The sequence below is a fragment of the Elephas maximus genome, chromosome 6 (assembly GCF_024166365.1).
Source record: "Elephas maximus indicus isolate mEleMax1 chromosome 6, mEleMax1 primary haplotype, whole genome shotgun sequence".
Lineage (NCBI taxonomy): Eukaryota > Metazoa > Chordata > Mammalia > Proboscidea > Elephantidae > Elephas > Elephas maximus.
The window spans coordinates 133,660,446-133,673,157 of record NC_064824.1 but is presented as its reverse complement, the minus strand read 5'-3'; the positions used below and the strand labels follow the sequence as shown (position 1 = coordinate 133,673,157).

Genomic DNA, 12,712 nt, shown 5'->3' with positions numbered 1-12,712 from the left:
GTATAGTGGTTAAGTGGTATGGCTGTTAACCAAAAAGGTTGGCAGTTCGAATCTACCAGGCCTTCTTTGGAAACTCTATGGGGCAGTTCTACTCTGCCGCTTTGAGTCAGAATTGATTCAATGGCAACAGGTTTGTTTTTTTTGGTTAGCAAGATGTGTCCTGAGGTATCAGAAAAACCTGAGACCGTCTAGGGGTGTTAAACCAAACCAAAACCAAACCCAGTGCCGTCGAGTGGATTCCGACTCATAGCGACCCTGTAAGGTGTGGCATAAAAGTGGCCTCCCGGTGTGGTGTGCTTGCTGTCTTGCCGATTCTGGTGAGTGAAACTGCACTGTAGCGACATTATTTTTACTTTTTAGCAGTGGCAGCAATGGGCTCAAGCATAACAACGACTGTGAGGATGGTGCAGGACCTCACAGTGACTCCTTCTGTTCTACATAGGGTCGCTATGAGTCGGAACCAACTCAACAGCACCTAATAACAACAATAGTCTGTGTATTTATCATATTGTTCCTGCTTTTACTATAAAAAAATAGCATTATTTTAGGTTTTATGTGTCATTTGGTATGATTTACCCACTGCTGTCGAGTCGATTCTGACTCATAGCCACCCTATAGGACAGAGTAGAACCGCCCCATAGAGTTTCCAAGGAGCACCTGGTAGATTCGAACTACCGACCTCTTGGTTAGCAGCCATAGTACTTGCCCCTCTGCCTGGTTTCTCCCTAGAAGTTCAAGGCTGCCCTGGGCCTCACTGAAGGACCTGTGGGTCTGAAGAGGGCATCCCCCACACATCTACTGTTCAGCCCAGGCCAGTGCTCCCTGCTCCAGGCTGGTTTGAGCCAGAACACAATGTTCCCAAAGTCCAACGGTACATCTGGTGTACCCTCTTTGCTCCCAGAAAGTGGGGACTTACCGCTGAGGACTGGCATCCAGCAACAGGTCCACCCTCACGTACGCAGACGATGTGCTTCTGGGCCACAGTAGCAGTTTGTGCGCTGGCAGTGTTCCAAGCAGGAAGGTGTCCAAGGAACACCCAGGTTAACCAGACTTTACCCCTGGTTATCATGTAACCCAGCAAGAAAGGCACCAGGCTAGTTCCTGTAAGTGAAGGCCTCAAGTGAAATGATGCTAGCACTTTGGGCCGATGCCAGCGATCTGAGGATATGCAGACCTAGGTGCAGGGAGGGAATTCTGGAGTAGCTGCCTGTTCCCTTACTGCGCAGGCCACCTTTTGGGCTTGCCATTCTAGGGGGCACGTGCTGTCCTGCTCAGTCCACCTTTCCCGTGGTGGTCCCTGGTCCACCCAACGCTCTACTTCTGAGGCTGTGCCTCCTTGCACGCCTCCTGCGAGTGTGCGCTGGTAAATGTTTAACAACCAGCTCTTGGCGGGGGGGGGGGAGGGGGCGGGCAGCTCTGATTTGTAGTGTTTGTGAATTTCCGTGATGTAAATACCCCCACGATGGCCAATTTCAAGTTACCAACATGATGTCACTGGACACAAAGTTGGGAAAAGAGACGCAGTAGCCACCACTGTATTGTATTTCCACCACAGAGATACAATAGACGAAAATAACGTCTGGGGCGATAGTGAACATGGCGAAATATTTACCATGAGGATGAGTTTTGAGTATGTATTACTTTTTTTTTTTAAGTTGTGGTGAAAATATACATAACAAAATTTATGTCATCTCAACAATTTCTACATGTACAATTCAGTGACATTGGTTACATTCTTCAAGGTGCACAACCATTCTTGCCATCCTTTTGCGAATCATTCCACCACCATTAACGTAAACTCGATGGCCCCTAAGCAAAAGCTTCCCCGTTTCCACTCCCTCTCCCTCTCCCCTCTGCTAATCATTAATAATCTTTGGTTTCTGTATATTTGCTTATTTCATATTAGTGAGATCATACAGTATTTGTCCTTTTGTGACTGACTTATTTCACTCAGCATGATGTTTTCAAGGTTCACGCGTGTTGTGGCCCGCATCAGGACTTCATTTCTCTCTATGGCTGAGTAGTATTCTGTTGTGTGGGTATACCACATTTTCTTCATCCATTCATCTGTTGACGGACATCCCTATTGTTTCCGTCTTTTGGCAATAGTGAAAAGTGCTGCAATGAACACTGGTGTACAGGTTTCTGTTTGTGTTCTAGCCTTTACTTCTTCTGGGTAGACTTTGTCTTTAATATAATTTATTTAATTGTAAGTTTATATAATTTAAGTTTTGGTAATGACTGTTTAAAACCAGCTTGCAGAATTCCTGCAAATATAGCAATTAGTTCTTGAGAACTGGTACAAGCTAGCTCCAGCACACCACCGCCTCCTGCCCAGGTACCAGAAGAGGTCCTGGCAGACTCCTTGTTCCCAGCACCCTCAAGGTCCCTGCTCCATGGCTTTTGCTCTGGCTTCCCCTCTTACAGCTCATGCCATCAACTTGTGCTACTTTCTTTTCTCTGGGATGTCCCCCTCTGGCCTCAATGGCATCTAGCTGGCCACCTTCGCCTTTGTCATGGATTAAATTATGTCCCCCCAAAATATCTGTCAACTTGGCTAGGTCATGATTCCCAGTATTGTATGATAGTCTACCATTTTGTCATCTGATGTGATTTCCCTATGTGTTGTAAATCCTATCACTACGACATTAATGAGATGGATTAGCTGCAGTTACATTGACGAGGTCCACAAGATCAGATAGTCTTAAGCCAATCTCTTTTGAGGTATAATAGAGATCTGGGGATCTCGTACCACTAAGAAAGCAGCACTGGGAGTAGAGTATGTCCTTTGGACCTGTGGTTCTTGTGCAGAGAAGCTCCTAGACCAGGGGAAGATTGATGACAAGGATCTTCCTCCAAAGCTGACAGAGAAAGCCTTCTCCTGTTGCTGATGCCCTGAATTTGGACTTCTAGCCTACTAGACTGTGAGAAAATAAATTTCTCTTTGTTAAAGCCATCCACTGCAGTATTTCTGTTACAGCAGCACTAGATAACTAAGACAATTTTCTTGGTGCCAGGGTGACCTCTGATCCAACTCTCTAGGGCCACTGTTCTCTGAGGGTGGTCTCAGGCAGCCCATCTTCTCCCCTGCAGCTGATTATTGTGACTACCTCCATGCCCTGCTCCTGGGTTCCAGAACACACATCCCTGTCCTCCTGCTCCCTGGAGACTCTCTCCAGCACCAGCCCCTTTCCCCCCACCCCCACTTCTGCCCTCTACTTCTTATTCCTGCAGTCCCCTCCATCCTCTCCTGGCCTTCAACTGAGCCTTAAGCAAACAACTCTGAATGGGTCTGTTGAGGACCTTCCTCCCAGTTCTATAACCGCCTCCTGGAAATCAGCCTGTCCTTTCAATCTGATGCTGAGGCTCTGGCCTATACTGTAACCATCCTCAAAAGCCAGGAATTCTCCCTGGAAGATGGATAGCAACTTGAGGGCCAGGGGGACTGTGTCTCCACATCCCAACACAGAGTGGCCCCATAGGAAGTATTTGTTCAATTGAATTAAAATGGAAGGTTACTCTACAGGGGAAAACACCCTGAGAGATCTATTTCAGAGAAGTTAGGTAAGCCCTGAAAACCTTCCCTGTGATAGATTGTGGCAGAAATGCCCCAGTTTGTTCAGCTTCCCTGTACCCACATACTTGAGTAGTCCACTTCCATGTAGACTGTGGTCTTGTCATGTGACCTGCTTTGGTCAATGTGATAACAGCAAACATGATGCAAGTAGACTTGAAAAGTACTTGTGCACTGGGGTTTGATCTCTCTTATTGCAACTGGAACCCCACTATGTGAACTAGCCCAAGTTAGCTTGCTGGAGGGTGAGAGCCCTCATGGAGGAGAACCAAGGGCCTTAGCCAACAGCTTTGTGAGGCCTTCAACTGTCCTCTGACCACAGATTCACAGTTGAGCCCAGCCAAGCCCAGCAGAAGAATCCCCCAGCTGAGCCCAGCCCATAATTGTAAGCTGATAAATTGTTATTTTAAACTACTAAATTTGGGGATTGGTTGTCATATGCAAAAGCTAATTGATACACTCCTTAACACAACTCATCGCAAGGTGATCAGGCATAAGCCTATGCCCCAAGGCTGTGCTATCTGCTACACTAGGAGGACCCAGGAGGATCTCCCAGATCCAGGACCAGGACTAGGGTGAGTGAAGGAGGTATCTGCCTGGTGTACAAAATTTAAGGGGCTCCCAAAAACTCAGCAATAAAAAGAAATAGTATTTAATGAAAAAAAACAAACAAACAAAAACAAATTGGCAAACTACGGCTTGTGGTGGCCAGCCACCTGTTTTTATAAAGTTTTATTGGAATCGGGGCTGGGATTAGGGTTAGTTACGCAAGGCAGGGCCATGTAAGTGCAGGGTCAGATCTTGTCTTTATTAAGAAGTTTGATTTTTTTTTCTAAGTCATTAATTTTATTGTACTTTAAGTGAAAGTTTACAAATCAAGTCAGTCTCTCATACAAAAATTTATATACACCTTGCTATGTACTCCTAGTTGCTCTCCCCCTAATGAGACAGCACACTCCTCTCCACCCGGTATTCCCCATGTCCATTCGGCCAGCTTCTGTCCTTCTGTGCCTTCTCATCTCACCTCCAGACAGGAGATGCCAACATAGTCTCATGTGTCCACTTGAGCTAAGAAGCTCACTCCTCACCAGTGTCATTTTCTATCCCATAGTCCAGTCCAATCTCTGCCTGAAGAGTTGGCTTTGGGAATGGTTCCAGTCTTGGGCCAAAAGAAGGTCTGGGGACCATGACCTTTGGGGTCCCTCTAGTCTCAGACTATTAAGTCTGGTCTTTTTACGAGAATTTTAGGTCTGCATCCCACTGCTCTCCTGTTCAGCAGGGATTCTCTGTTGTGTTCCCTGTCAGGGCAGTCATCAATTGTAGCCGGGCACCATCTAGTTCTGGTCTCAGGCTGATGTAGTCTCTGGTTTATGTGGCCCTTTCTGTCCCTTGGGCTCATAATTACCTTGGGTCTTTGGTGTTCTTCTTTCTGCTTTGCTCCAGGTGGGTTGACACCAATTGATGCATCTTAGATGGTCGCTTGCTAGTGTTTAAGATCCCAGACGCCACTCACCAAAGTGGGTATAGAATGTTTTCTTAATAGATTTTATTAAGCCAGTTGACTTAGATGTCCCCTGAAACCATGGTCCCCAGACCCCTGCCCCTGCTACTCTGGCCTTTCAAGTGTTTGGTTTATTCAGGAAAAGAAGTTTGATGTTTTGTTTATCCTTCTTTTTGCATTAATCTTATTTGTTTGTATATTTAACTCTTTTGATTTGGGCCAAATCTTTCCCAACCTACTGACAGTTGATGTCTGACTGGATCTCAGCCTCCATCTGCTGATGATGTTCTCCATTGAAGAAAGGGTTATAATTCAAGCTGTTGCCAGACACTTACACTCTCCTGTGACTGAAGCAAATAAAAACAAGTATTTCTCAGAAGAGATTATGGAGCGTGTGGTAAGCGGAGAGCTGGGGTCAGCTTCTAGGGACAGAAGGAGTCAAAATTGTCCGAAGGCCTGCCATTTTTCAGAAATTCCAAAGACCCCTCTTGGTGGCTGCCCTTGGTAGGTTTCCTGGGCAGATCTTATGAGCTAAAAATGATGAGATGTCTAAAAATGTTTTGGTTTATTTGTGTATTTGATTTTTTTAAAATTGATTTTTAAAAACTGTGCCAAATGTATATGTAACCAATTGTCATTCAGCGTTCTTCACGTATATAGTCTAGTGACATCAGTTACATCCATCCTGTTGCTCAACACTTACTGTTATGTATTTCATTTTTTTGCTTAGATTATGTTCCCATCCAACCCTAACTCACTCACAGAGGCCTGCAGAGGGTTGGAGTACGTTTGAATAAGTAGTTAGTGTCTAAGAAGATGTATTTCTGGCCTCCAACCCTGGAATGCAGAGTGTGTGCCTGGAGAGGACCCTCCCAGGGTGTGGTACACAGGCCCAGTATTTACTTCCCCCTGAAAAACCAGGGACCACACCTGGTGATAGCAGTGTGTTTTGACCCTAAGATGGACACTCCTCCAAAAGACTACATTTTCTTTTCTTCAAAAATGACCAGAAACGTAAAAATCTGACTTGAGTTCATCCAAAGGCTCAAGGGAGAAACAGCAGTTACCTCCACAATGGGGAGACTTTGGGTTGAACCTGGATGGCTCTCCTACCTCAACTGGAGTTTTGAAGACGGGGTTGCTGCCCAGGCCAAGACAGGGGAGGGCTGTCTGTGCCAGTCAGTAGTGTCTGAGGAATCTGTAGGGGAGTGGATTTACTGGGGGGGGGGGGGAAGATTTTTCCATTGCAATCCTCTGCAACCAGTCTACAGCTTTCCGCAGTTTGGCCATGAGGTGATTACATTTTGAGGATCCATTCTCTGCTTTTCCTGTCTGTCTGTATCAAGAGTATTGAAGACTCCCCAAACCCAGAGGAGCACTTATGTTTTTTATACCTTTGACAGCAAGTCAGGAGTCCAGAAGGTGCCTGGGGGTCGACAGTTCCAATAGGGTAGGGATGGTATCCTCCAGAGCATTCTCCCCCAAGAACAGAGAAGGGCTCACACATTTCCAGAAAATGACAATGCAGCTGCTGGGCCTGCTGGCATGGTCACCAGGCCAGTCACACACCAGACTTATGCTGCCAAGAACTCACGAGGTTAACCTAGAGTCCCAGCCCTCGACGAGCTTATGGTCATCTCATGGGGTAACCTGGCCTCTTGCCTGCTCAAATGTTCTTCTGTTTTCCTCCTCTGCCTGCTCACCTGAAGAGTCAGAAGGCCGTTGAAAGGTGCAATGCTTACACGTTATGTGCAAGTGAGACCACAAAGACGTCTCCACCACTGGGCAGATCACGGGTCAGGAACAACATATGATGTTAACTTGCTTCCCGTTTCTCCTTTACACACACCCCCACATACATTCACAAAACACACCTGAATAATGATGAATTTTATTCAGTATTTCAGTTTTAAGGGAGGATCAGATCCTGTCACTAGCAGCTGAGGAACGTTCAGAATTCCCTTGCCTACTGGCTCTGAAGGCGAATTTCCTTCCTCCTGCTTTAGGACTGGGACCCTGATATCACCCTCGGCAAGCAGGGGGCCCAGGCTGGTCCTTGCCTGACCTCCTTCTTTGGGGAGATCAGCCATTTTACCAGCAGTGCTATTTATATTTGTGGTCTTTATTGAGGGAAGGAAACAGGGCATTCAACTGGACAACATCCGGAGGCCTTTAAGACACTTGGGCTGAAGCGCAGGACCGCTCTGAAGAGACTAGGCCTCACATTCTTTACCTGATTTTAAAAGAGAAAGAAAATGGCAAATCTGCTGTTCTTGATTTTCCCTTATTCTACATGGCTTGTCTCCTCCCAGTTGGTCCAGAGAGAAAAGCTGCTTTCTGCAGAGGCTGCCCTGGTCAGCAGTCTCAGGAAAGGCCTCCTTTCCCGGGCTGAGGATACAGCCCCAGCTTCCTCACAGCTCTGTCCTCTTCACAAGCTCCGTTGATGCTTGGCTCGGGCTCGCTGGTTTGGCCTCGCACTTTCTACCTGGCTGGGTGCTGATGAGGCCTGAGGCTGGGGAGTCCAAAGCCACCTGTCTCCTTGGTGTGTGTGAAGGGTGATAAGGAAATGTCCCAGGTTTAACACCCCCCTGGCCAAGGAAGGGCAGGAAGGGCATCTTCCCAGCCCTCTTTCTGTGGCTCTGCCTGAGGGGAAAACAGGGCTGGGTCCTGGGGGTACTGGTGGCCTCGCTTTGCGGCTATCTGGAGGGTGGCCCTGGTCTCTTCACAACGCTGTCTCTTCACATCCGCCACCTGCAGCTTCCGCTGGGAAGCTGGCTGGTCCTCAGGCAACGTGATGGTGACACCCGTAGAAAGAAGCTCTCTTCACTTCCTGAAGGCCTGGCTGCCTGGAGAAGAAAAGCAAGAGTGAGATGCCAGCTCTGGGCTCATACAGAGCTCCTCTGTCCCATACAATCCCTTCTTTCACCCCACTCATGTGCTAACCGATTAAAGAGATCCCCTCAATCCCCGGGTCACCTGCACTATGGTCAGGGTCTTCCTCACAGGAAGCAGGCTGCTTGGTGTGTGTCACTCAGTGAATTTTGCTGGCGAGAGCTCAGGACACATAAATCCCCCGCTCTCCGAGTGAGTGACCCAGGCCAGCCTGGACCATGCTGCGCTTTGGCCATGTGGCCAGGCAGCCCCTGGCTCTTGGGGTCATTACTGCTATTATTACTGGCAGAAGCTCCCTGACCCCGTGCAGCCTGGACACTGGGCAGGGGGGGCCTGCCTGCCCGCCTGTCTCCCGGCCAAGCTGCCCCCATGCTCGCCAGCGCTTCCTCCAGGTCTGTGTGAGGAAGCAGCTTGACCGGTGCTTCGGGGTGGGACAGGAGCGCCATGAACCACACTTCCAGTGGTTCCCCAGCTGCCATGGGTCCAGGGCCGTCAGGAAGGGAGGAGGGCAGGGAGGCTGCGACAGCAGGCTACATCACAGAACTGCGCATATCCTGAGTGTGACTTGCTGTGTGCTGCTCAACATTCTTTTGTTCTGTTTCCCAGTGGTTTTCCCTTATTTTTAGCAAAGCCCTTTAGAAAGGTCCAGGCTGGGGGCGGGGGGCACGACTGGCTGAGGCTGGGAGGGGACAGAGCAAGAGGGAGCAGTGGTCCTTACAGCGTGCACACAAGGTGGGGTGGGGGAGCACCGTGTGCCCTTGGGGGCCCCCCGACCTGTGAAGGGCATCTGCCTGGCTGGCAAGGATGCAGCTGCCAGGGTTGGGGCCAGGTGTCAGCCCGATGACAGTGCATGGGGACAGGCCAGGGCAGACTCTGACCCCCACAGTTGGGGGCTGCGGTATCTCTGAGTAGCACTGCCTGCAGGGCCTCACTCTGCCAGCTCCCTTATGAGCGGAGGCCGCTGGCCACTTAATAAGCTGGGAAGATGAATGAGCCATTAGAGACGTGGTCCCTGGAGAAGGCACAGGGCCTTTTCTTGTCTACCTGGTAGACACACACAGGGGCCGGGGGTGGAAGCAAAGGCCTGTTCCTGCGGGTGGCTCCAGCACCCGGCAGGCTGGCCAGCTGACTTACTTTGCAGGCCCCGGGTGGAGGGCCCCTCGGAGCTGGGGCGGCTGGCCTGTTGGGGGCTGCACCAGGAGAATCGAGGGGCGGGAGCCGAAGCCTTCGCCTTGGGAGGGTTCAGGTCCAGGATCTCCAGGGTCTGGGGGGTCTGGGGCCTGCAGGCAAAGCCCGACATAAACTCCCTAGAACACAACGTGCAATTCTGTCACAGCTGCCAACAGGTTAGGAGTCGCAGGAGGGAGAGAAGGAGATGCCCCTGTCTCGGCCAGTTACAGACACCTGGCAGGCATGGTCCTGGGCATGGGGTGAGGCAGGGGGCAGAACAAGGAACCAACAGCAAAAATCCCTGCCTCATGGAGCTCATGTTCTAGGGAAAGAGAGGGTCATAAGAAAATCAATGTGAAGGAGAGGACAAAGTAGGAAAGGGGGTGGAAATTTGGGAAAGTACTGGATTTTTACATAGGGTGGCCAGGGAAGATGTATCAGCAGAATAATGGCCCCCCAAGGATGTCCACAGTGGAGCCCTGGTGGTGCAGTGGTTAAGAGCTGGCTGCTAACCAAAAGGTTCGCAGTTCGAATGCACCAGCTGCTCCTTGGAAACCCTAGGGGGCAGTTCTACTCTGTCCTATGAGTTGGGATTGGCGATGGTTTTTTTTTTTTTTTGAGGATGTCCATGCCCTAATTCCCAGAGTCTTCTGTAAATACGTTAGATTACATGGTATACTGGTTTGAAGAGCATCCCTGCCAAATTCCGTGTCCACCTGGAACCTGTGAATGTGACCTTATTTGGAAATAGGGTCTTTGCTGATGTAGTCAAGTCAAAATGAGGTTGTACTGGATCAGGGTGGGCCTCATCTAATAACTAGTGACCTTATAGAGAGGACGATGTGCACACAGACACACATTCTAGGAGAACGCCATATGAATGGCGGAGGGGAGGAGCAGACAGAAGAGTCATGTAGCAACAAACCAAGGAAGGCCAGGGGCTGCCAGGAACCCCCAGAAATTGGAAGAAGCAAGGAACGTTTCTCATGTACAACCTTTGGAGAGAGCGTGGCCCTGCAGACACCCTGATTTAAGACTTCAAGCCTCCAGGTCTGTGAGAATAAATTTCTGTTTTAAGCCACCTAGTTTGTACTAATTTGTTACAGCAACCCAAGGGAACTAAGACATATGGCAAGGGAGAGTTCAGATCGCAGGTATCATTAAGCTGCTAATCAGCAGACTTTAAAACAGGGAGAGGACCCTGGATTATCCAAGTGGGTCCAAGGTAATCTCAAAAACCAAACAGAGTAGAACCGTCCCATAGGGTTTCAAAGGAGCGGCTGGTGGATTCGAGCTGCCGACCTTATGGTTAGCAGCCGAGCTCTTAACAAGTATGCCACCAGGGCTCCAGTGTAATCTCAAGGGTCCTTAAAAGCAGAAAAGGGAGGCAGAAGCATCAGGGGATGATGTAACCAAGAAGAAAGGCACAGAGAGGTACAAGTTGCTGGCTTTGAAGGTGGAGGAGGAAGGAGCCACAAAGAATGCAGGCGATCTCTAGAAGCTGGAAAAGTCAAAGAAACATTCTCTCCTGGAGCCTTCAGAAGGAACACAGCCCTGCCAGTACCTTGCTCTCAGACCAGTGAGACCTGTTGGACTTCTAACCTGGGGAACTGTAAGATAACATATGTTGTGTTTTTTAAGCCACTACATTGGTGGTCAGAACCCTGGTGGCGCAGTGGTTAAGAGCTAAGGCTGAGAACCAAAAGGTTGGCAGTTCGAATCCACCAATTGCTCCTTGGAAACCCTATGGGGCAGTTCTACTCTGTCCTATAGGGTCACTATGAGTTGGAATCGACTCCACGACAACGGGTTTGCTTGTTTTTTGTTTTAAATTGGTGGTCATTTATTGCAGGGGCAATACATAACTAATTTTAGGGAGGTGAACTGATGCATTTGAATTACAGTGTTGGCAAAGAATATTGAATATACCATGGACTGCCAGAAGAACGAACAACTCTATCTCAGAAGACGTTCGGCCAGAATGCTCCTTAGAAGTGAAGATGGTGAGACTTTGTCTCACATACTTTGGATGTGTTATCAGGAGGGACCAGTCCCTGGAGAAGGACGTCATGCTTGGTAAAGTAGAGGGTTGGTGAAAAAAAAGAAGAAGACCCTCAATGAGATGGATTGTCACAGTGGCTGCAACAATGGGCTCAAGCATAGCAACGTTCATGAGGATGGCGCAGGACCGGGCGGGGTTTTGTTCTGATGTACATGGAGTTGCTGCGCATCAGAACTGACACAACGGCACCTAGCAACAACAACATCCAGGGAAGACTTCTCTGAAAAGGTGACATGTAACTCTCAAACAATCCTGTCAGGTTGGGGTCACTATCCCCATTTTTCACATCAGGGTCCAAAGTCCAGAATATTGCCAGGGTCACACACATATCAAGCAGGTAGTGAGGCCATGATTTGAACCCAGTGGGACCCAGATCTCAAGGCAGCCATGCCACGAGAGAAAGATGTGGGAGTCTGCTTCCATAAAGACCACAGCCCTGAAAACCCTATGGGAAATAGATGGTGGCCGGCTGCCACCAATGACCACCCTGACAGAGTTCTGGACAGAGTGGAAGAAAAGTGCAGAACAGAACTCAAATTCATGTAAAAAGACTAGACTTAATGGCCTGACAGAGACTGGAGAAACCCCCGAAACTATGGCCCCAAGACGCTCTGTTAGCCCAGAACTAAAACCATTTCCGAAGCCCACTCTTCAAAGATTAGACAGGACTGTAAAACAAAAAACAATAATCGTGAGGAGTGTGCTTCCTAGTCCATTCAGTTACAGGATTTAGTCATCTAGTGCTGCCATAACAGAAATACTACAAGTGGATGGCTTTAACAAAGAGAAATTTATTCTCTCACAGTCTAGTAGGCTAGAAGTCTGAATTCAGGGCGTCAGCTCCAGTGGACAGCTTCTCTCTCTCTGTGTCGGCTCTGAAGGAAGGTCCTTGTCATTAGCCTTCCCTTGGTCTGGGAGCATCACTGCTCAGGAACCTCAGGTCCAAGGACACGCTCTGCTCCTGGCACTGTTTTCTTGGTGGTATGAGGTCCCCATGTCTTTCTGCTTGGTTCTCTTTTTATATCTCAAAAGAGATTGGCTTAAGACACTAGCTAACCTTGTAGATCTTATCAATATAACTGCCACTAATCCATCTCATTACATCATAGCGATAGGATTTACAACACATAGGGAAGTCACATCAAATGACAAAATGGTGGACAATCACACAATACTGGGAATCATGACCTAGCCAAGTTAACAGATATTTTGGGGGGACAAAATTCAATCTATGGCAGGTTCCATCTGTCCACAGTGCACGCTCAGCCCCACTGACAATGCGATGGCTCTGGGGAGTAGGGCTAGGGAAGAAGTGGGAAATGTGTTGCCTGATTCCTTTCTTATTTCTGTTGGACTTTTTTTTTTTACATCGAGAATGTTACTTTAATTATTAGAAAAATAAAACTTGCAATAGCTGAGAAGCTTCCAAAGTTAACTAGGAAAAGACTGGCATAAAAGCTGCTCAGACTTTAGGCACGAAGTCGTTCATACAAGGAGGAAAGGATGGGGGGCC

At 48.5% G+C, this 12,712-nt stretch overlaps 1 protein-coding gene across 3 annotated transcripts in view; it reads right to left on the bottom strand.

Annotated features, from left to right (window-relative positions):
- Positions 1–5,152: 5,152 nt before the first annotated feature.
- ARMC9 (armadillo repeat containing 9) overlaps positions 5,153–12,712 on the bottom strand; it is a 190,278-nt gene continuing 182,718 nt past the window's right edge. For 2 of the 3 annotated variants that reach the window (XM_049888433.1, XM_049888434.1), the window contains exons 24-25: positions 9,102–9,274; positions 5,153–7,921 (exon numbers count right to left, since the gene is read on the bottom strand). In XM_049888433.1, the coding sequence (XP_049744390.1) occupies positions 7,899–7,921; positions 9,102–9,274 (196 nt within the window). In that variant the 3' untranslated portion in view covers positions 5,153–7,898. The remainder of the gene's footprint in view (positions 7,922–9,101; positions 9,275–12,712) is intronic. The other variant, XM_049888435.1, reaches the window with a different exon arrangement.